The 23,851-nt window shown below is 45.1% G+C and overlaps 1 protein-coding gene across 6 annotated transcripts in view; it reads right to left on the reverse strand.

Annotated features, from left to right (window-relative positions):
* LOC141075867 (cyclic AMP-responsive element-binding protein 3-like protein 3) overlaps window positions 1–23,851 on the reverse strand; it is a 227,420-nt gene that overhangs the window by 14,499 nt on the left and 189,070 nt on the right. For all 6 annotated transcript variants that reach the window (XM_073563031.1, XM_073563030.1, XM_073563029.1 and 3 more), the window contains one exon: window positions 10,712–10,808. In XM_073563031.1, the coding sequence (XP_073419132.1) occupies window positions 10,712–10,808 (97 nt within the window). The remainder of the gene's footprint in view (window positions 1–10,711; window positions 10,809–23,851) is intronic.

Genomic DNA, 23,851 nt, shown 5'->3' on the forward strand with positions numbered 1-23,851 from the left:
AGGAGGAACCGGCAAAAGATACAGTAAAGGAGCGGTCAGAGAGATAGGAGGAGAACCAGGAGAGAATGGTGTCCTTGAGGCCAATGGAGCGGAGAATAGTGAGGAGGCGCTGATGATCCACAGTGTCCAATGCTGCAGAGAGATCCAAGAGAATTAGCATGGAGTAATGACCATTAGATTTAGCTGTTAGTAGATCATTAGAGACTTTACTGAGGGCAGTTTCAGTAGAGTGTAAGGAGCGGAAGCCGGATTGGAGAGGGTCGAGAAGAGAGTTATCAGAGAGATAGCGGATAAGGCGGGAGTGGACCAGGCATTCCAGGAGTTTAGAGATAAAGGGAAGATTAGAGCCAGGTCTTTAGTTAGCGGCACAGTTTTGGTCGAGGGATGGTTTTTTAAGTAGTGGATGTATGATGGCATGCTTGAATGAGGAGGGAAAGATACCAGAAGAGAGAGAGAGGTTAAAAATTTTAGTTAGGTGAGTGGTGACAGCAGGGGAAAGGGACTGGAGGAGATGTGACGGAAATGGGTCACTGATGCAAGTGTGTCATGAACTCATTTTCTGCTCCACCAGTTGAGAGTTCCCCTTCCGTTCTCCCTCTGGTGGTGACAGGAGGTAGTGCGGTTGGTTTAAGTGGTAGTGATCTGCCACCGGATGAGGAAGATAACGATTGGATCTCTGGAGTATCAGACTGGATATAAGACAGCCGACGCCCTATCCGGGTGCTGGTGATTCAGTCTGCTTCTCAGGTCCTGGACTTCAGCTCTCTTCCAGTCTTCTCAAGTTAAGTTTTTTTGCTATTGTTCACTCTTGCGCTTGTTGGTCAATTCAGTTTTTTGTGTAATCAGCCTGCCCCTGCTGGGGCTATGCTGAAATTCCACTCCTATTAATCAGTATTTGCCAATCTGCTTTTTGTCTCTTATTAGATTGGCCTCTTTTTTGCTCTGTCTCAGAATATTTCAGAGTGCTGATATAGGATTAGAAGTCTAGTGACTTCAGGGTTAATTTTGCTATCAGAAGTGTTGGACAATATTTTTGTAGGTTTTTTTTGGCAGATTGCAGACAGTGTCTTTCCTTTTCTGTCCTTTTTAGTTAGTCGGGCCCCATCGTTTGCTCACCCTATTTTCCTGCCTTTGTATGTATTTTCATCTTGTTTCACCGTCGGTACATGTGGGGGCTGTCTTTCCTTTGGGGTCTGCTCTGGGGCAGTTAGTTTTCCTCTTTTCCTGCTTTAGGCTTATGTAGTTCTCCGGTTGTGATGAGGCGTCTAGGACCAACGTAGGAACGCTCCACGACTGCTGCTAGTTGTGCGGGTAAGTTCAGGGATCTGCAATCTGCACAGTTACCAACTTCTCTGGTTTTCTGAGACTTGGCTTGCTGTCTTTTTTTCCTCCTCGGTTTCCCATTCATAACACAAATGGTTGGGCGAGAAGATGCAAGGAGCCTGCTTACTTCTTTTTCTGTGACTGGTTCAAAATCAGAGAGTGAGCTAGATGCAGTGGGGGAGGGAGGACAGTGCATGGTATGAGGTGATTGGGAGATAATTTCCTGTCGGATCTGGTTAATTTTTTCTTTGAAGTAATTGGCCAGATCGTCAGCTCGGAGCTCCGTGGTTGGGGCCTGTACTCTTGGGTTGAGTCGAGAATGAAAAGTGTCAAAGAGACGTTTTGGGTTATTGGACTGTGAGGTGATGAGGGTGTTGAAATAGGTTTGTTTGGAGAGGTGAAGGGCAGTGTTGTAAGTTCGAAGCATAAACTTATAATGGATGAAATCTTCGTGTAGATTGGATTTTCTCCACAGATGTTCGGCGCACCTGGAGCACCGCTGCAGGAAACGTGTTTGCAGGGTGTGCCAGGGTTGTCGCCATCTGTGTTGTGGTGTTCTATTTATAGCGGGTGCAAATTCATCCAGGGCACTTTGAATTGTTTCATTGTAATGCTTCAGTGCAGAATCAGGACATGAGAGGGAGGAGATAGGGGCCAATGAAGACTGCAAGTTCTTCGCAAGTTTCTGGGTGTTAATGGCCTGTATGTTTCTATAAGTATGGACAGTAGGGGTGACCTGAGCAGCCTGGCAGTTCTTGATAGAGAATGAAAGAAGATTGTGGTCAGAGAGCGGGAGAGGGGAGTTTGCAAAATCATCCACTGCACAAAGCCGAGAGAAGACCAAGTTGAGGGAGTTTCCGTCTTCATGCGTTGGAGAATTAGTAAGCTGCAAAAGACCAAATGAGGAGGTTAGAGATAAAAGGTGAGTAGCAGATGGGGAGAGGGGAAGAGCAATGGGGATGTTGAAATCTCCCATGATGAGGGTAGGGATGTCACAGGAGAGAAAATGTGGAAGCCAAGTGGCAAATGATCCAGGAACTGATGGGAGGGGCCGGGAGGACGATACACCACCGCCACTCGCATGGAAGAAGTTTGGGACCACCAGAAGTCTTCCAAGACCTGGCCATCCAGCCAAACTGAGCAATCGTGGGAGAAGAGCCTTGGTGAGAGAGGTAAAGAAGAACCCCAAGATCACTGTGGTTGAGCTCCAGAGATGCAGTAGGGAGATGATAGAAAGTTCCACAAAGTCAACTACCACTGCAGCCCTCCACCGGGCAGTTGGGCCTTTATGGCAGAGTGGCCCGATGGAAGCCTCTCCTCAGTGCAAGACATATGAAAGCTCGCATAGAGTTTGCTAATAACACATGAAGGCCTCCCAGACTATGAGAAATAAGATTCTGTCGTCTGATGAGATGAAGATAGAACTTTTTGGTAATAATGCTAAGCAGTATGTGTGGGGAAAACCAGGCACTGCTCATCACCTGCCCAATACAATCCCAACAGTGAAACATGGTGGTGGCATCATCATGCTATGGGGGTGTTTTTCAGCTGCAGGGACAGGATGACGGGTTGCAATTGAAGGTAACATGAATGCAGTCAAGTACAGAGATATCCTGGATGAAAACCTTTTCCAGAGTGCTCTGGATCTCAGACTTGGCCGAAGGTTCACCTTCCAACAAGACAATGACCCTAAGCACATAGCTAAAATAGCAAAGGAGTGGCTTTAGAATAACTGTGACCATTCTTGACTGGCCCAGCCAGAGCCCTGACCTCAACCCAATCGAACATCTCTGGAGAGACCTGAAAATGACTGTCCACCAACATTCACCATCCAACCTGACAGAACTAGAGTGGATCGGAAAGAATGACAGAGGATCTCTAAATCCAGGTGTGAAAAACTTGTTGCATCATTCCGAAGAAGACTCATGGCTGCACTAGGTCAAAAGGGTGTTTCTACTTAATGCTGAGCAAAGGGTCTGAATAGTTATGACCATGTGATATTTCAGTTTTTCTTTTTTAATAAATTTGCAAACATTTCTATATTTCTGTTTTTTTTCAGTCAAGATAGGGTGCAGAGTGTACATATTGAGAAAAAATATCAACTCTTTTGAATTTACCAAATGGCTGCAATGAACCATGGAGTGAAAAATTTAAAGGGGTCTGAATACTTTCTGTACCCACTGTATATCTATTCTATCTATACTATTCTAACCTGTCATTCTGATCTAACTGTATGAAGCAGATGAATTGCCGGCTTTTCAAAGGACATCCAACGAATCCAATGCAAGTCAATGAGAAAGCCGAATATTTTTGAAACGCGGGTCGGGGCTTTTTCATACCCGGCCCGGGGTTATCTTCAGTGTCCCTCTTATCTTGGTAAGTCTCCTCTATTTGATCCTTTGATCCTTGAACTTTGACAGACTTTTTTGGTCCAGCTTTTATTACTATTCTGGATCTCTATAGGGGCTTTCTTATACACATGGAATTGTTTCTGCACTAGCACTACTATTTAATCAATATTGTTATGTGTTCCATGTATGAGGGCACTGTGGTTTCTCTGTGGTACTTGTGGGTCATCCTGCCATAGTCTTTTGATATTTGTATTGTTATCTCATATGACATTTTTATATGCATTTTCTAATAAATTGATGCATTTTACCTTACTCACCTAGTTGCTCCCTTTTCTCATTATATACATGTCTTCATGGAGTGGGTGTTTCTTTTCCCTGGTGTGGGATTATTAGTATCTCACTAATTAGCACCATGTATGCCACCGGGGGGTTTTGCATTTATTCATTATACGAATCCGCAGGTGTAAAAACGCAGGCCAAATTCGCACAAAATCCGCAGAAAATCCGCAGGTAAAATGCAGGTCATTTTACCTGTGGATTCTGCAGATTCCATGCTGAAAAATCCGCAGATGAATCCGCAACGTGTGCACATACCCTAAGTGTGCAGCTGGGACAACCAATAGTTAAAGTGCACTGAAGAATCAGGAAGGACGCTGGTATGGCCACTTAAGTACTTCTTCATCATCTTGGTCACCTTCTCCCCCCTCATCAAAGCTACACCCACAGATAGCCCTTGCTGATGTGACGGTTTCATGAAAATGGCCAAGTTGATGGACATTCACCCCCCCCCACCGAGTTGCACCTAGTGTGCGTGTCCCTCTTCTGTAGTCCTTGTGGGTGAAATGCTAGCAGTGTTGTCTAAGCGTAATCTTTTGTGCAAATTCTGCCCTCTGGCATGCATGCACTGAAAATGGCATGTCTGCCTCTGATATATTAGAAGGAAATTTCTACTTGTACATTGTGTCAAGAAAGGTGCACAGCCAGTATTTCATGGTGGGCAAAATATCGTTCCTGCAAGGGTCTTGGGAAAGACATCTGGACATGAACAGTGCCATGTGTGCAGGCTACAAAGAGTCAAACGTTCAGAGTCCCCTCCAGGATGAACACTAACCATCCTCTCCTCCTCACGATGCTTCGAATCCTCCTCCTCTTCAGGCCATCAATGCTGGACAGGCATGAAGCTGGGATTGAGAGTCCCCTCTATAGAACAAAAATTCCTGTTCCTCCTAATCCTCCTCTTCCTGTTCCTCATCATCACCCAATGTGGCCTGAGAATATTGTCTGAGGTTGGATTGTGTGGTATCAGCCACTGTAAAATCTTACTCCATAGCCACCTGCTTGGCATTCAAAGCTTCCTCTTTGAGATTCTGCAGTGAACAAATTAATAGACAGAGCAGCGGGATGGTTAGGCTAATAATAGCGTCATCAGCGCTCACCATCTTGGTGAAGTACTCAAAATTTTGAAGAACCTCACATATGTCAGCGATCCACACCCACTCGGCAGTTGTTATGTGTGGGGGCTGAGTGCTGCCCTGACGGGCATTGAGAAGCTGGAGTTCAGCCACTGCCCTCTGCTGCTCACTAAGCTTTGTCAACATATGAAAGGTCGAATTCAAACGTGTGGGCAGGTCACAAATGAATCTCTGACGAGGCACATTTAAGCACTGCTGCAGCGCAGCCAGACTGGCAAAAGTCTGAGATGACTTTTGGAAATGGGGGCTGACACAGAGTACCGTGGCAAGTAGGTTCGGAAAGTCAGGGTATGTTTTTAAAAACCACTGTTCAACCTAGTTCAGCACGTGGGCCATGCATGGAACGTGTACCAGCTTTAAAGCCGCCATCAAGTTACACCCATTATCGTACACAACCAGACCTGGTTGGAGCTTCAGCGGGGAGAGCCACTGATTGGTCTGGTCTTTTATCTCTTTCAACAGCTCTGCTGCGTTGTGAGCGTTATCACCTAAACAGATAAGCTTCAGCAGACCATGCTGTTGCTTCACCAAGGCAGTGCTGCAGAGCTCCCAGCTGGAGAGTGATGGTGAGTCTACTTCAGCTGAAGATGAGGAGGAGAGACAGAAACTGGAATACGAGGAGACTGAAACCATAATGGAAGTTGGATCTGCTCTTCTTGGTGTGGGTAAGTTGTGTGATGTCCCAGCCTCTGACTTTGGGTTGCCGTAACACAGGGGAAGGGCAGTGATTTCACCCTCAGACACAGAGTTTGTACCCAGGTGTTCCGCCCACCTACTGGGGTGTTTGGCTGCTTTGTGATTCAGCATGCTGGTGGTGCTCAGGTTCACAGTGTTCTTGCTCTTCTCAGCTTGATATGGCAGATGCTGCAAAGTACAGTTGTTTTATCTGAAGGACGTTCAGAAAAAAACTGCCATGCAGGGGAACTTCACACCCTTGGCCTGTTATCTAGCCAAGTGGGGGGAGGCTCTGTGGAACATTTGACGGAGTTCTTCCTTTGGTCAAACCATTACCTATTTTGCCAGTTTTTGTGCTATGGATCTATCCCTCTCTGCACTACTGTGTTCGCTATGCGTGCCACCGTGCTAGATTGGATCAGTGGCCTCATCATCGAACACATCGTTTTCCAATTCATCAATTTGGCACTCCTTCTGACTTGCAATTTTAGACTAACCTGGCAGCAACTGTGTGTCATGATTATCCTTCACCTCTTCAGACGTGAATTGTCCTTAATGAATGTGGCTTTCTTCTGCCCATAGGGGGGTTAAATGTTTGTGCATCACTGCACTCCACCTCTTCATGACCCTCTTTAATGGTGCACTGTGAGAGTCCAGAATAATTACACGGAAATGTAAACATTTCCTCGGAGTGGCCAGTCTTGGGGTCATATGTCTCCTGGGACTCTTGATGGGGGGAGGAAGGAGGACCAGGTTGGAGATTGTGAGGCCAAGCCTCTTGGCTACTGAGAATGGCCCATGTGGAAGACTTGGTGGTGCTGCTTGTCAATGCAGTGGAGCCTTTGTCTGCCATCCAACCCACAACATCGTCGCACTTGTCTGGGTTCCATAGTGGTGTAATCCGCAGACCGAATTTTGACAGGAAGCTAGAATGAGATAATGTCACCTTCTGATCTGTCACACGGCCTTGGTGGGCATCATCACATCCACATCCCCATTCCATAAGGTCATCCTTTCCCATATTGAATGCGTTATGGAAAAAAAAATCCTGGCTTTATTTTTCACAAGTACCCTCACAGGGTCCCTGTATCTAGCAATGTGTGGATAATAGCTAAAAAAATATCAGCTTTATTACACATGACAACAGCAGACTCAGGAAAATTACTGGTAAATAGTGGCATTTGCGTATCTCAATTCGCAAAACTGCTAGATAAATATGCGCTATTTATTTAACCAATATAAAATTATTATTTTTGTTATATCACCTTTATGACACACGCCAACAGCAGACTCAGGGAAATTACTGGTAAGTAGTGATGCTTTCATATCTCTGCAGGCTTTGCGTCAGTTGGACAACTGCTAGATAAATATATGCTATTTATTTAACCAACAGAATTTTTTTATATTACCTTTATGACATACGTCAACAGCAGAGTAAGGAAAATTAGTGGTAAATAGTGATGTTTGCATATCTCTGCTGGCTTTTCCCCAGTTAGACAACTGCTACATAAATATACGCTATTAATTAATCCAATAGATTTTTTTTTAATATCACCTTTATGACACACGCCAACAGCAGACTCAGGGAAATTCCTGGTAAATAGTGACTTTTGCATAACTCTGCAGGTTTTGCGACAGTCACACAACTGTTAGATAAATATTAGCTAGCTATTTCAACAATAGGCAAGGAATATTATTTAGCAATTAGCTTTTAAAAAAGATTTTTAGTATATGCTGGCACTGAAGAATATTATTTAGCTGTATAAAAAGTTTTTTACTATATGCTGGTAAGCAGGAATATTATGTAGCTCCTAAAATTTTATTTAGTATACGCTGGTACTGAGTAATATTATTTGTCTCTAAAAAGAGTTGTTTCATATATTATGGTGCAAAATATGAAACCCTACCTCTCTCCCTAATCCCACAGTCTCTTCCTACACTATACAACACAATGCAAACTAGCAGAGATCTGCAGCACGTATTTGCAATAATAACACCCAGGTGCCTGCATTTCCCTGTCCCTATTATTAAATCTCTCCCTACGCTATCTCCACCTAACAGAGAACTAATCTTCACTCTCAGTAGCTCTTAAAAGAGCTTTTTGTAAACAAAAACTCTCCCTATACGCTGCCTTCACGCTCCCTATGCTCACACTACGCAGTTTACGGTTGTAATGTGCACAAGATGATGCTGGCAGGGATTAAATATCCCCTATGACACTGTAAAGCCAGACAAACACAGTAATCTGCAATACAGACATGGTGATCTGCAATACAGGGGCACCTCAAGGTACAGTTCTTGCCCCTTTTCTCTTCACACTGTACACTACGGATTTTAAGTGCAACTCATCTAGCTGCTACTTGCAATAGTATTCTGATGACTCTGCAATAGTAGGCCTCATCACAGGAGGGGATGAAATAGAGTACAGAGATACTAACCAAGCTTTTGAGGAGTGGTGTCAGAGGAACCACCTCCTTAGGATTTATTCCGGGAAGACCAAGGAATTGGTGGTAGACTTTCGCAAGGGAAAAAATCCACCAGTAGTGGTGAACATTCAGGGAAATGACATTGAGATAGTCGACACCTATAAGTACCTTGGTGTGATCCTCAATAATAAGCTTGACTGGGCCCATCACTTGGATGCAGTGTACAGGAAGGGCCACAGTAGGCTTTATCTGCTCAGAAGGCTGAGAGCCTTCGGAGTTAGGGGGGCACTCCTTGCATCCTTCTTCAACTCTGTTGTGGCATCAGTCATCTTCTTTGGTGTGGCGTGCTGGGGTAGTGGCATATCAACCAGGGACAGGAATAGGCTGGACAAACTGATTAGAAGGGCCAGCTCTGTCCTGGGATGCCCCCTTGATCCAGTTCAGGAAGTAGGCGACAGGAGGATACTGGCCAAGGTGAGCTACTTGGTGCAGAATGATTCCCATCCCATACATGAGACCATGACAAAGATGTGCAGTACTGTCAGTGACCAGCTACTTCATCCTAAATGTGAGAGGGAGCGCTATCGAAAGTCCTTCCTTCCTGCTGCAGTTAGGCTGTATAACCAGCACTGTCCAAAACGGAGAACGACCCAAACAGTGAACTGATAGATCCAAAGTTGTGATAGTCCGGTTATATCTTTTTTTTTCGTATATGTACCTACCTACTGTCAATGTAATGCCTTTATGCATCTGTATCTGTACTTTTTCCTGCCTTGCTGCTGTAATGCTCTGAATTTCCCCATGGTGGGACGATTAAAGGATTATCTTATCTTATCTTAATGCCACACCAAAGATGGCGCCAGCATTACTGTGATTGTGTCACGAGTGTGTCAGATACAACAGACTGTCGTTCTGCATTCGGATGCAGAAGGTCTCTTCGTTTGGCTGTACAATGTTTTCCTTAATCATTCTGACTTTTGAATCCAGCAGCATCCTCCCTCTGGCTCTAGTTGACACCCCTGGACCTGGGTGTGTATAAATCCCCAGTCTTCTGTAGAGAGTCGCAGGTGATATTCACATTTTTCCCTTGTGAAGGTTTGGAGCTATAGCAGTCGACTAACGTCCTCTCTGGAGCTGTTTGAGGACTTTGGTGTTATCTCTCTGAGTCTGCTCAAGCTAAGTTCATTCCCCTTGTCTATCTACCTTTTTGTCTTTAGTTTACAGTGAGGACTGAGCAGTGCTCATCCCCACTCCTTCCCTATCCATGGCCTAGCCCTAGGGAGACACAGGGTTTAGGTTTCCTGCTCGGCAATTGGTGAGTAACCAATTTAGGGATGGTAGGGCAGGTTGGGTGTTATTAGATCTGCCTAGGGGTCTCCACTCACCCCTTCCCTAGAATCTGGGCTTCCTTCCCCTCATCCCTTTGTGTTGCACTTCCCACACTGTGCGTGACAGATTGTAAAGCAAGTCCAGCATGTTCATTGGCTGCAAATAAAGCACCAAACATGCTGGGCGGGTCACTCAAATATACCGAAGTGAATAGCAAATTACTCGCTGAGTAACGAATAGCCCGAATACAGTACTATCCGTGCAGGTAACGAATAGTGTCGAACGTATTCGCTTATCACTAGTGAATACATATGCACATGGCAATTTTTAGTTATTTGATTCCATCATTTATTTATGGATATATTTTTTTCGTTTCACTTCACCAACGTAAACTATTTAGTGTTGATGGACGACACACAAATTAGATTACAAAAATATTTAAACACAGGTTGTAATGTAACAAAATAGGTTAAAAGTCAAGGGGGTGAATACTTCCACTGTATATCTGGAGCTCAGCGCACCTTTGATAATACAAGCATTAGTAAATTCTATATATTTATACCACGAAACATCTATATCTAGACCATAAAAATTAGCACTAAGTAAAATACCACATGTCTCTGGAACTGTGTAGCAAATTTTTTTAAAAAAGGGAATACAATTAGCGCATAACTGGCCACTTTTGATCTGCTGACAGGTCCTCTTTAAAGGCCCTTTTACATTTAGCGATGCACCAGCGATCCGACTAGCGATCCGACCCGGTCAGGATCGCTGGTGCATCGCTAAATGATCGCTAGTGAGCTTTCACACAGAAAGATCTCACAGCGATGCAGCAGCGACGCAGCGCACGATACTCACCTTTCACACACGGCGATCCTGACGTCCTCCCGCCCGCCTCCACGCGTCGCTCGTCTCCCACAGCAGGAAGCCCAGCAGGAAGCGCCCGGCGAGAAATGGAGCCGCCCGATCTCGCGCGATCAGCGACGGACAGCGGGGGAGCCGGTCGGAGGTAAGTATCACACATAGCGATATCGCTAGCGATATCGCTATAACGTCACAAATAATACCCCCTTAATACCCCCTTAAGTACTGATGTTATTGAAAGGAAAGCACATCAAAGATTTGAGTAATTTACCTCTGACTGGTTGGAAATCACTCCCCTCTTGGGCTTTGTTTTTTGTAAATTGACTCAACGATGGGAAAATGATAAGAGAGAAAGACAGTAGTAATACCTGCAAATAAAGAAATTATATGAGAGCTTAGAGGCAAACATCTGAATAGAAAACTTATATAGCTAAATAAAAAATATAATATAAAAATAATATATATATAATTTAAAAATAAGCATGATACACTGAACCCCTTTTCCATCGAAGGTGGTTTGCACGGTAATGACCAGACCAATTTTTACAATTCTGACCACTGTCAATTTATGAGGTAATAACTCTGGAACACTTCAACAGATCCCGGTGATTCTGATTTTTTTTTTTCGGGACATATTGTACTTCATGATAATGGTAAAAGTTCTTCAGTATGACTTGTGTTTATTTGAGAAAAAAGCTGAAATTTGGCAAAAATTTGGCAAATGTCTCAATTTTCCAACTTTGAATTTTCATGCCCTTAAATCACACAACATATGTCAAACAACATAGTTAATAAGTAACATTTCCCAACATAGTTAATAAGTAACATTTCCCACATGTCTACTTTACATCAGCACAATTTTGGAATCAAAATTTTTGTTAGGAATATATAAGGGTTAAAAGTTGACCAGCGATTTTTCATTTTTCTAACAAAATTTACAAAACCATTTTTTTGGGACCATATCACATTAGAAGTCACTTTGAGGGGTCTATATGACAGAAAACACCCAAAAGTGACACCTTTCGAAAAACTACACCCTTAAAGCTGCTCAAAATTACATTCAAGAAGTTTATTAACCCTTCAGGTGCTTCACAGGAATTTTTGGAATGTGGAAAAAAAATGAACATTTAACTTTTTTTCATAAAAAATGTAATTCAGATACAATGTTTTTTAATTTTGACAACGGTAATAGGAAAAAATGGACCCCAAAACTTGTTGTGTAATTTCTCTTGAGCATGCCAATGCTCCATATGAGGGAGAAAACCACTGTTTGGGTGCACGGCAGGGCTTGGAAGGGAAGGAGCATCATTTGAATGTAAAATTTCCTGGTATTATTAGCAGACGTCATGTTCCATTTGGAGAGACCCTGATGTGCCTAAACAGTGGAAATCCCACAGAAGTTACCCCATTTTGGAAACTAGACCCATTAAGGAATGTACTTAGATTTGTGGTGAGCAACTTGAACCCCCAGGTGCTTCACAGAAGTTTATAAAGTTGAGCCGTAAAAATAATAAAATCACATTTTCCCTACAAAAAGACAAAAATATTATTTTAACCACAAATTTGACATTTTCATAAGGAGAAATTGCACCATACAATTTGTTGTGCAATTTCTTCTGAGTACGTCGATACTCCATATGCGGGGGAATACTACTTTTGAGGCACAGTCAAAGCTCAGAAGGGAAGAGGCATCATATTGGAGTTCAGATTTTGCTGGAATGGTTTGAGGGTGCTATGTCACATTAGCAGAGCCCCTGAGGTGCCAGAACAACAGAAACCCCCTATATGTGAGCTCATTTTACAAACTACACTTCCCAATGAATTCATCTAGGGGTGCAGTGATCATATTGACACCACATGTGCCTCATAGAATTTTATACCATTGAGCGGTGAAGAAAGAATAAATTACATTTTTGCAACTAAAATGTTGTTTTAGCCCCAAGGTATTAATATTCTAAGGGCTAATAGGATTTTTTTTACAAGAAACTGAGGTCCATATTTTGCTGAGTGCGCCAATACTCTATATGTAATTGTGAAATATTTTTCAGGCACAGTGCAAAGCTCAGAAGGCAAGGAGCGCCAGATTTTACTGTTATGGTTTGCAGGTGCCATGAACCACTGGGACGTCCCCTGAGGTGCCAAAACAGCAGACCCCCCTTAAGTGACCCCAATTTACTACATCTTTCAATGAATTTATCTAGGAGTGCAGTGATCATACTGACAGCACGGGTGTGTCACAGAATTTTATACCATTGGGCAGTGAAGAAAAAATAACTACATTTTTACCACCAAAATTTTGCTTTAGCCCCAGATTTTACATTTTCACACAAGAAGTGAGTAAAAATAGCACAACAATGTGTCCCACAATTTCTACTGAACGTTGCAATACCCCATATGTGGTTGCACAATAATGCTTAGCCGTACGGAGAGACTCGTGAGGAACAGAGTGCTATTTGCCTTCTGGAGCCAGATTTTCCTAGAACAGTTTGAGGACTCCATATACAGAGCCCCTAATTGCTAGAAGAGCAGAATCCCCCCTCAAATGACTCCATGGAAATTATACCCCTTTGGGAAATTATCTTTAGGTGTAGTGACAATTTTGACTCCATGGGTATTTTCCAGTAACAAGCAGCAATGAGTGTTGCCGAGTCAAAATTGCAAACTGCTGTTGCAGTGACCAGTACGCTGTAGTGACCTGTGCGTTGCAGCCACCAGTATTTTATGCCCAGCCCATGCTTCTGGAAACATGCAACTGTAAGATAGGCAGGCTCTCATCGCTTCAGATATGCCAAACATGCGGATGCTATTTCTGATTTAGGTACACTGTGTGGCTCATTAGGGATGGGGCATTTGGATTTGGGAGCGCAGAATTTGCTGAATTTCCTTTGGAGGATTATGGAGCCATTTTGCCTTTGCAGAGCCTTTGCACTACCAGTAATGTGGAAGTCCCCTGTATTTCCGTTAACGTGACAGACTTGAGTGAGGGCTTAATTTTTTTGTGGATTGAGTTGAAGCTTTTATTGGGAACCTTTTACATAACATTAGGGATCACAGTTATCTGGCGCTCTAAGTTGAGCACTTACTTTGGGGTTTCTATCTTAACCCCTTTACTCCCAACGGTGGTTTGCATGTTAATGACCGGGCCAATTTTTACAAATCTAACTGTCCCTTTATGAGGTAATAACTCTGGAACGCCTCCATGGATCCCGATGATTCTGACATTGTTTTATCGTGACATATTGTACTTCATGTTAGTGGTAAAATTTCATTCATATACCTTGCGTTTATTTGTGGAAAAAAAATGAAATTTGGCAAAAATTTGAAAATTTCGCAATTTTCCAACTTTGAATTTTTATGTCCTAAAATCACAGAGATATGGCACACAAAAAACTTAATAAGTAACATTTCTCACATGTTTACATTACATCAGCACAAGTTTGGAATCAAAATTTTTTTGTTAGGAAGTTATAAGGGTTAAAAGTTGACCAGCGATTTCTCATTTTTAGAACACCATTTTTTTTTTAGCGACCACATCACATTTGAAGTCACTTTGAGGGGTCTATATGATAGAAAATACCCAAAAGTGACACCATTCTAAAAACTGCACCCCTGATGGTACTCAAAACCACATTCAAGAAGTTTACTAACCCTTCAGGTGCTTCACAGGAATTTTTTTAAAGTTGAAAAAAAGGAACATTTAACTTTTTTCACAAAAAAATTACTTCAAGTCCATTTTTTTTAATTTTACCAAGGGGTAACAGTAGAAATTGGGCTGCAAAAGTTATTGTACAATTTGTCCTTAGTATGCTGATACCTGATATGTGGCGGGGGGGGAAACCACTGTTTCGGCACATGGCAGAGCTCGGAAGGGAAGGAGCACTGTTTGAATTTTTCAATGCAGAATTGGCTGGAATTGAGATCGGACGCCATGTCACGTTTGGAGAGCCCCTGATGTGCCTAAACAGTGGAAACCCCCCACAAATGACACCATTTTGGAAACTAGACCCCCTAAGGAACTTATCTAAATGTGTGGTGAGAACTTTGAACCCCCATGGGCTTCACATACAGCTGTAAAATTAAAAAATCAGATTTTTTCCATAAAAGTGATCTTTTCACCCCCAATTTTTATCTTCCCAAGGGAAACTGGACTCCAAAAGTTATTGTGCAACTTGTCCTGAGTACGCTGATACCCCAAATGTGGGGGTAAACCACTGTTTGGACGCATGGCAGAGCTCGGAAGGGAATGAGCGCCGTTTGACATTATCAACGCTGAATTGGCTTGACGCCATATCGCATTTGGATAGCCCTTGATGTGCCTAAACTGTGGAGACCCCCCACAAATTACACCATTTTGGAAACTAGACCCCCCCAAGGAACTTATCTAGATGTGTGGTGAGCAATTTGAACACCCAAGTGCTTCAAAGAAGTTTATAACGCCCGGGTTGTGAAAATAAAAGAAATCATATTTTTTCCACAAACATGATCTTTTAGTCCCCAATTTTTTTATTTTTCCAAGGGTAACAGGAGAAATTGCATCTCAAAAATTGTTGTACAATTTGTCCTGAGTACGCTGATACTCCATATGTGGGAGAAAACTACTGTAAGGGCACACGTTGAGGCTCGGAAGGGAAGTAGTGACATTTTGGAATGCAGACTTTGATGAAATGGTTTGCGGGTGTCATGTCGCATTTAAAGAGCACCTGATGTGCCTAAACTGTGGAAACCCCCCACAAGTGACCCCATGTTGGAAACTAGAACCCCCAAAGAACTTATCTAGATGTGTGGTGAGCACTTTGAACCCCCAAGTGCTTCACAGAAGTTTATAATGTAGAGCCATAAAAATTAAAAATATATATTTTCCCAAGGGTAACAGGAGAAATTGGACTGCAAAAATTGTTGTGCAATTTGTCCTGAGTATGCTGATACCCCATATGTGGGGGTAAACCACTGTTTGGGCGGATGGCAGAGCTTGGAAGGGAAGGAGCACCTTTTGACTTTTTCAACGCAGAATTGGCTGGAATGGAGAACAGACACCATGTTGGTTTGGAGAGCCCCTGATGTGCCTAAACAGTGGAAACCCCCCAATTCTAACTCCCTAACCCCAACATGCCCTTATCCCTAACTTTAGCCCTAGCCCTAACCTTAACCCTAGCCCTAACTCTAACGCTAATGGGAAAATGAAAATGAATACATTTTTTTAAATTTTATTATTTTTCCCTAACTAAGGGGATGGTAAAGAGGAGTTTGATTTACTATTTATGGTGGATTTTTATGTTTGGCAGCTGTCACACACTAAAAGACGCTTTTTATTGTAAAAATAGTTTTTGCATCACCACATTTTAAGGGCTATCATTTTTCTATATTTTAACCCACAGAGTTATGTGTGGTCTTCTTTTTTTGTGCGACGAGTTGACGTTTTTATTGGTACCATTTTCGGGCATGTGACATTTTTTGATTGCTTTTTATTCCGATTTTTGGGACGCAGAGTGAACAAAAACCACCATTTCATGAATTTCTTTTTTGGGGGGGGTGTTTACACCTTTCCACGTGTAGTAAAATTGATAAAGCAGTTTTATTCGTCGGGTCAGTACGATTACAGCGATACCTCATTTATATCTTTTTTTTATGTTTTGGCGCTGTTATACAATAAAAACAGTTTTATATAAAAAATAGTTATTTTTGCATCGCTTTATTCTGCAAGCTATAACTTTTTTATTTTTTCACTGATGGCGCTGTATGGAGGCTTGCATTTTGCGGGTCAAGATGAAATTTTCAGCGGTACCATGTTTATTTATATTTGTCTTTTTGATCGCGTGTTATTGCACTTTTTGATCGGCGGTATGATGATAAAGCATTGTTTTTTGCTTTTTTTTAAGGGGTTCACTAAAGGGGTTAACTAGTGGGACTGTTTTATAGGGCAGGTTGTTACAGATGCGGCAATACTAAATATGTGTACTTTTATTGTTTTGGGTTTTTTATTTACAAATAAAAGAATTTATTAGGGAATATTTTTTTTATTATTTATTTACGAATTTTTTAAAAATTATTTTTACACTTGTTTTTTTTTTTTTTTTACTTTATAATATTGTCCCAGTGTGGGACATTACTATAAAGTGTCAGATGACTGATGTGACACTTTGCAGTGCACTGTGTCAGATCAGCGATCTGACAGGCACTGCAGGCAGCTTCTCAGCACCTACACTCCCTTGCCTACCTAACACTGCAACCTATATATTCTGGAATTAGTCCTTACATCACAAAACAATCACTGACCTCAGGGAGACCAGTCAAAGAAAACACTGCGGCAGCCGGCAAAGGCGCTCAATCAGTGAAATCCTAGGTGCATTTCTCCCTGGGAAATATGAATATGCAAATAAAGTCCGTGGACCCTCATTTAAGAGTCTCAAACACGGGACTAGCCAGATCTTCCTCCAGGGAAGGACCGAGCCAAGGAGTGGCTCCTTTCAGAAACCACCATTACCACCATATTAAGTGGCACTTTAAGTCAATATCCAGCTCTTTACGAGTTTACAGATGTCTGCATTCTCTGTTGGCAACCGTGTGCGTGTATCTGTGATGATTGCCTCAGCGGCACTGAAAACACGCTCTGACATCACACTAGCAGCAGGGAAGGCCAGCATCTCCAAGGCATAGAAGGAAAGGACGGGCCAACTATGCAGCTTGGAAACCCAGTAATTAAACGGTACTGAAACGTCAGGAAGGATGCAGGTATGGTCACTTAGATAGTCGTTGACCATCTTGTTCAACTTCTCCCTCCTTGACATTGCTACTGTTCCTACTTCCAGCTAGTCCTTGGTGATGAGTCGGTTTATTGAAGATGGCCCAGTTTGTGGACATTTTACCACCACCTCTTTTGGACCTGCTTGGCGTATCTCTCCCCATTAATGTATGCTGTTGCACAGAGCTGGTATCTCTGCTAGCAGTGGTGTCTGAGGGTACTGTTGCCATCAAATGATCGACAACGGCCTTCTTGAAGGATTCCATTGTGAAACACCTTGGTGACTGCAACAGTAGTGAAGGAAATTTGTCCTTGTACCGTGGGTCTAGAAAGGTGGCCAACCAGTATAGGTTGCTATTGAAAATGTGGATTACCCGAGGGTCTTGGCACAGACAGTCAGATATGAAGTGTGCCATGTGTGCCAAACTGCAAAGAGGCAAATGTTCTGTGACCTCTGATGGAGGAACAATACCCATCCTCTCCTCACACTGACTCTCCTCCTCCACCTCCTCCTCTTTAGCCCATCCATGCTGGACAGACATGAAGCTGGGGTTGGGATTCCCATCTGTAGCATGAGGTGTCTCCTCGGTACCACTGAAAAAGAAGTCCTCTCCCTCCTCATTTTCATCATCATCTTCATCCCCCAATATTACCTGATGATATTGGCTGGGCTGGGTAGGATCACCCATTGTGAAATCTTGCTCCATACCCAGCTGCTGGGCACGCAAAGAATTCATTTTTTGATTCTGCAGTGATTTTTTCAGCATACTTAGCATAGGGATGGTTACGCTGATAATAGCCTGATCACCCCTCACAAGCTTGGTGCAGTACTCAAAGTTATCAAGCACCTCACAAATATCAGCGATCCACACACACTCAACAGTTGTTATGTGTTTTGGCTGAGTCTCAGTGTGACGGGCATGTTTAAGCTGGTATTCAGAAAGTGCCCTCTGCTGCTCACTTACCCTTGCCAACATATGATATGTTGAGTTCCACCGTGTTGGCAGGTCGTAAATGAGTCTGTGGTTTGGCAAATTAAATTGCTTTTGAAGCGCTGCAAGATCGGCAACAGCGGTTGAGGAGTGACGGAAATGGGTGCAAATACGGCACACCTTCTCAAGTAGGTACGGCAAGTGAGGGTATGTTTTTATAAATTTCTGCACCACCAGGTTAAGCACATGAGCCATGCATGGCATGTATACCAGCTTCCCGATGTGACGGACTCAGCTCCTGCTGAGCCCATTTTTTGAGTGGACCCTCTGGGTCGTGGCACCCACCCACCGAGGGCGAATTGACCTTGTGAGAATCCACCCCCTATACAGGGAGTGTCAGGGGCAAGACCAAGGGGGTGAGCCACCACGACTGCTGGGACCAGACGGCCGGCTCAGGGGACACTAGACGAGTGTCTGACGACAAGGACGAGCAGGAAGCAAGACGAGACTAGACGTAGGTGCAAGGTATCTTCATTAGAATAACTCAGGATCACATACAGTGTAAACAAGCAAAACGTGCAAGGTGTGCGCGTGTGTACGCCAAGGTCCATAACATGGTACGTGCCAGGTGGCACGAATAGGTACAGGTAATGGCATGATGGCATCGGACTCCGGACTGCTGGCAAACCGACAGGGTCCAGGGATCAGGCTGCGGACGTCAGCTCCGGACATCAGGCCGTAGTCATCTGGTTCCGGACCTCTGGCAACGGTCGGCAGGTTCCGGGCATCCGGCAGGCAAACCAGGGTTCAGGCAAGGAGGCACGACAGATATCCAAGCAGGGTGCGTGTTTAGGGAACACGCCTAGGTCCAAGGCTAGGTGCGTGTGTAGGGGACACGCCAGGGTTCAAGGCTAGGTGTATGTGTAGGGGACACGCCAGTTTCAAAGCGAGGTGCGTGTGTAGGGGACACGCCAGGGTTCACAAACGAGACAGGGTGCGTGTGTAGAGCCACGCCAAAGCATAGGATAAGACAAAGTGCGTGTAGAGACACGCCAAGACACAAGGTACAAGACAGAGTGCGTGTAGAGACACGCCAAGGCACAAGGTAAGACAGAGTGCGTGTAAAGACACGCCAAGGCACAAGACAGGGTGCGTGTAGAGACACGCCAGGGTCCAAGGTAGGGTGCGTGCTAGGAGCCACGCTAGGGTTCAGAGCAGGGCTGCGTGCTAGGAGCCACGCAGGGACGCACACCTCACTGGCCAATGTACATGGCTGTAACGCCAGCACGAGGCACGACTAAGGCACAGGAGGGGGCAAAGGAACCTTCGTGCTAGGAGCCACGCCAGGTTCAGGGCAGGGTGCGTGCTAGGAGCCACGCCAGGGTTCAAGGCAGGGTGCGTGCTAGGAGCCACGCCAGGGCACAAGGAAGGGCTGCGTGCTAGGAGCCACGCAGGGGGCACGCCACACTGGCCAGTGCACACGGCTGTACACAAACACGTGGCACTTACCACGGCACAGGAGACGGCCAAGGGGAACCCACGCCGGGGTTCAATGCAAGGACAAGGCAAGGAACACAAGCAGAAACAGAGCCAGGTCAGAGCGAGGACAGAGTCCAGCAGCGGAGCGTAGGCAGAAGCCCAGAGCCGGGCCAAGGGAAGAACTTGGGAGTAGACATAGGAAAGAGCACTAAGGAGAGGCGAAATGGTGCGTGTGCCAGGGAGCACTACAGGGCGCCATAGGAGAGAGCGAGGCGGAGCAAGCGAAGAGAGACCATAGGGAGGAACTCAAGGCAAGGAATAGCAAGGCAGAGAACACAGGGAGGACTACAAGTCAAAGCATAGCTAAAGCAAGACATGGCAAAACAGGCGAGGCAGAGAACAGAGGAAGGACTACAAGTCAAAGAATAGCTAAGGCGAGACATAGCAAAACAGACCAAGACAGAGAACAGCAGAAGGACTACAAGGCAAAGCAAGGCAAAGACAAATATGGCACGAGAGACAACACAAGACATGGCACAAGACAGTAGGCGGAATACGAGCACGGAGCGTGTGCAGAGACGCACTACAGAGCAAAGTGTAAGGGCACAGAATAGAGGGGGCAACCCCACAGACCCAGAGCCTAGCAGGGAAGCAACACAATAATCAGGCCCTGAGCATAGGAAGGGGCGGCCTGATATAGGGCATAGCACCTCCTCCTCCAGGTCAGGACCAGGGGAGCACTTCCGGGATTCTAGACATGATGAGATGATAGCAGAACCAGACAGTGCAGGATCTTAGGAAACGTCACATGATCAGGGTTTCAGACATGACGAGATGATCACCGAACCAACCAGTGCAGGATCCTAGGAAGAACACATGATCCGGGATTCTAGACATGACGAGATGATAGCAGAACCAGACAGTGCAGGATCTTAGGAAACGTCACATGATCAGGGTTTCAGACATGACGAGATGATCACCGAACCAACCAGTGCAGGATCCTAGGAAGAACACATGATCCGGGATTCTAGACATGACGAGATGATTGCAGAACCAGACAGTGCAGGATCTTAGGAAATGTCACATGATCAGGGTTTCAGACATGACGAGATGATCACCGAACCAACCAGTGCAGGATCCTAGGAAGAACACATGATCCGGGATTCTAGACATGACGAGATGATAGCAGAACCAGACAGTGCAGGATCTTAGGAAACGTCACATGATCAGGGTTTCAGACATGACGAGATGATCACCGAACCAACCAGTGCAGGATCCTAGGAAGAACACATGATCCGGGATTCTAGACATGACGAGATGATAGCAGAACCAGACAGTGCAGGATCTTAAGAAATGTCACATGATCAAGGACTCCAGACATGACGAGAAGATCACAGAAGGCAAAGCAGAAACGCAGGCATCCTGTAGCTCAGACATGAGGTGAGTGTGCACACTGCTCTAGGGAACATGCAGGACAGCAGACAAAACATGCGCATGCACATCGCTCCAGGAGTTCTTGAGACAAACAGACATGGCAGACATGGCGGACGTGACACCCGAGCTTTAAAGCCGCCACCAGGTTACGCCCATTGTCGCAGACAGCCAAACCAGGTTGGAGTTGCAGTGGGGAGAGCCACTGATCGGTCTGTTGTTTTATTCCTTGCCACAGCTCTGCTGCAGTGTGTGGTGTTTTACCTATGCAGATCAGCTTCAGCAGAGCATTTTGCCTCTTTGCCGATGCGCTGCTGCACAGCTCCCTACTTGGGAGTGATGTGGAGGGTAATTCAGCATAGGATGACGAGGCGGAGGAGGAGGAAGTGGGGAGACTGGACGTATATGATGAGGTGGAAACCCTGATTGCAGTTGGGCCCGCTATTCGTGGCGTGGGTAGGATATGTGTTGATGGTCCAGTTTGAGACTTTGTTCCACCCTCCACCAGGTTGAGCCAATGTGTCGTGACAGAGATGTATCGTCCCTGGCCACAAGTACTTGTCCACGTGTCTGTTGTAAGATGCACCCTCCCGGTTACGGCGTTGGTGAGAGCATGCTTTAGATTGTTTAAGACGTGCTAGTGTAACGCGGGGACAGCACAACGGGAAAAATAGTGCCGGCTGGAAACCGAGTATCGTGGGACAGCCACAGCCAAAAGATCACAGAAAGACTGTGTCCCCACAAGCCCAAACGGCAACATCTCCACGGCTAGCAATTTGGCAATGTGCGCGTTCAGTATTTGTGCTTGTGGGTGTGTGGCTTGGTGTTTACGCGTCCTTTCATACATCTGGGGCACGAACAATTGGACGCTTTCCTAGGACAAATAAGTGGATGAGCTTGTTGTGGCCTGTGTCTGTGCAACCGCAGCTTGTGAGCAAGAGGTATGATGATCACCTGCTTCCTGCCCAGCAGATTGGAAAGTACCTATCACAGGCGAGATGGCAGTGGTTTGAACCGCAGTCGCAGACACTGATTTGGTACCCTGTTCAGCCCACGACTAGGGTGCTTGGCTGCCTTGTGTTTCCACATACTGGTAGTGCTTTGGTTGCCTTTGCCCTGGCCTCTGCTCAGCTTCCTATGGCAGATGCTACAGATGACAACATTTGGTTCAGAAGGACTATCGGAAAAAATTTCCAGACAGCGGCTGAATGCACCCTTGCCTTGACTTGGGGCATAGAGGGATTGCTCTTGGTAACAGTTGACACAGTTCGCACTCTGCTCAAACCAGTAGCCCTTGGTGCCTTTGTTGGTGCTACGTAACCACCTTCTTCCTGTATGCTGCTGTGCTGGCTATGCGGGCCAACAGTCCAGGTCGGTTTGGTGGTCTCATCATCGACCACCTCGTCGTCCATATCATCCTCCTTCCGTGTTGATATTGGCTACTGGCCAGATGGCAACTATGTGTCATCACCATCAGCCTCCACCTCTTCACCTGGTATATCACGTGGATGAAAGTAGCTTTCTTCTGGACGTGGGGTTTGAAATATTTGGCCATCTTCAACAGACAATACCCCCTCACGTTCCTCTTCAATGTCGTACGGTGAGAGGCCAGAGGCAATGCAAGGAAATGGATCAAAGAGATCCTCGGAGTGACCAAGGTTGGGGTCAAATGTTTTCTATGACTCCTGACCGGATGATGAACTAGGAACAGGTTGAGAATAGGATGACCCAGCGTTATCTGTATGGACAGTAGACTGTTTTGTCATGGACGATTGGGTGCTGCTAGAACATTTCGTTGAGGCCTTATCAGCCATCCAAGACAGTATCTGCTCTTGTTCTTCTGGCTTCCAGGCCTGTTTATGTTCCAGACTGGGAAATTTCGCCAGGAGCCTAGATGCATCAACCTTCTTTGATCTCTCAGACTCTGTGCCTTGTTGGGCACCACTGATCCCACGTCCACATCCCTGTCCCTTCACAACAGCCTTTTTAGGAATTTTGGATTTTTCAACATAGTTGCAGATGTTCAGATGCAGATATTGGGGAATAAGGAGCAGTTAGTGCTTTGTGGAAGGTAGCACTACAGTCTAGTACTGCTTTGTGTTTTACAAACAGTACCGCAGCAGCAGAAAAAAATTGCCCTGAGGTTTAAGGTGAGATTATGCACCCCAGACACCACACAAGACAGCGGTGCTGGCTGCGTGTCAGTTGTGCAGTACCGTGCGTGCGTACTAGTCGCTGTGAACACAGTACCGCAACAGCACAAAAAAAGCTGCCCTGAGGTTTAAGGCAAGAATACGCACCCCAGACACCACACAAGACAGCGGTGCTGGCTGCATGTCAGTTGGGCAGTACTGTGCGTGCGTACTATTCGCTGTGAACACAGCACCGCAACAGCACAAAAAAAATGCCCTGAGGTTTAAGGCAAGAATACGCACCCCAGACACCACACAAGACAGCGGTGCTGGCTGCGTGTCAGTTGTGCAGTACCATGCGTGCGTACTATTCGCTGTGATTCTGTGAACACAGCACCGCAACAGCACAAATAACCTGCCCTGCAGGGGTAAATGTGACCTCAAAAAAAGCTGGGAAAATGGTCACTACTCAGTCCCTGACCTTATACTTTCAGCTCTGAAAATAGCTTTTGGGTTTCACAGAGGATTTCTGGATGATGTGTACCAAAAACCACAACTCTCCCTAGCAGCTGCTCACACTCTCCCTACACTAGTTGTGTTCTGCATGCAATGTGCACAAAATGGCGGCGGCAGGGCTTAGTGCCAGGCTATGATGATTCATAGGACGCTGGGCGGCCAGCCAATCATAGTAATGCCAC

The sequence above is a fragment of the Dendrobates tinctorius genome, unplaced genomic scaffold (genome assembly GCF_039654945.1).
Source record: "Dendrobates tinctorius isolate UK_male_01 unplaced genomic scaffold, ASM3965494v1 ptg000377l, whole genome shotgun sequence".
NCBI lineage: Eukaryota > Metazoa > Chordata > Amphibia > Anura > Dendrobatidae > Dendrobates > Dendrobates tinctorius.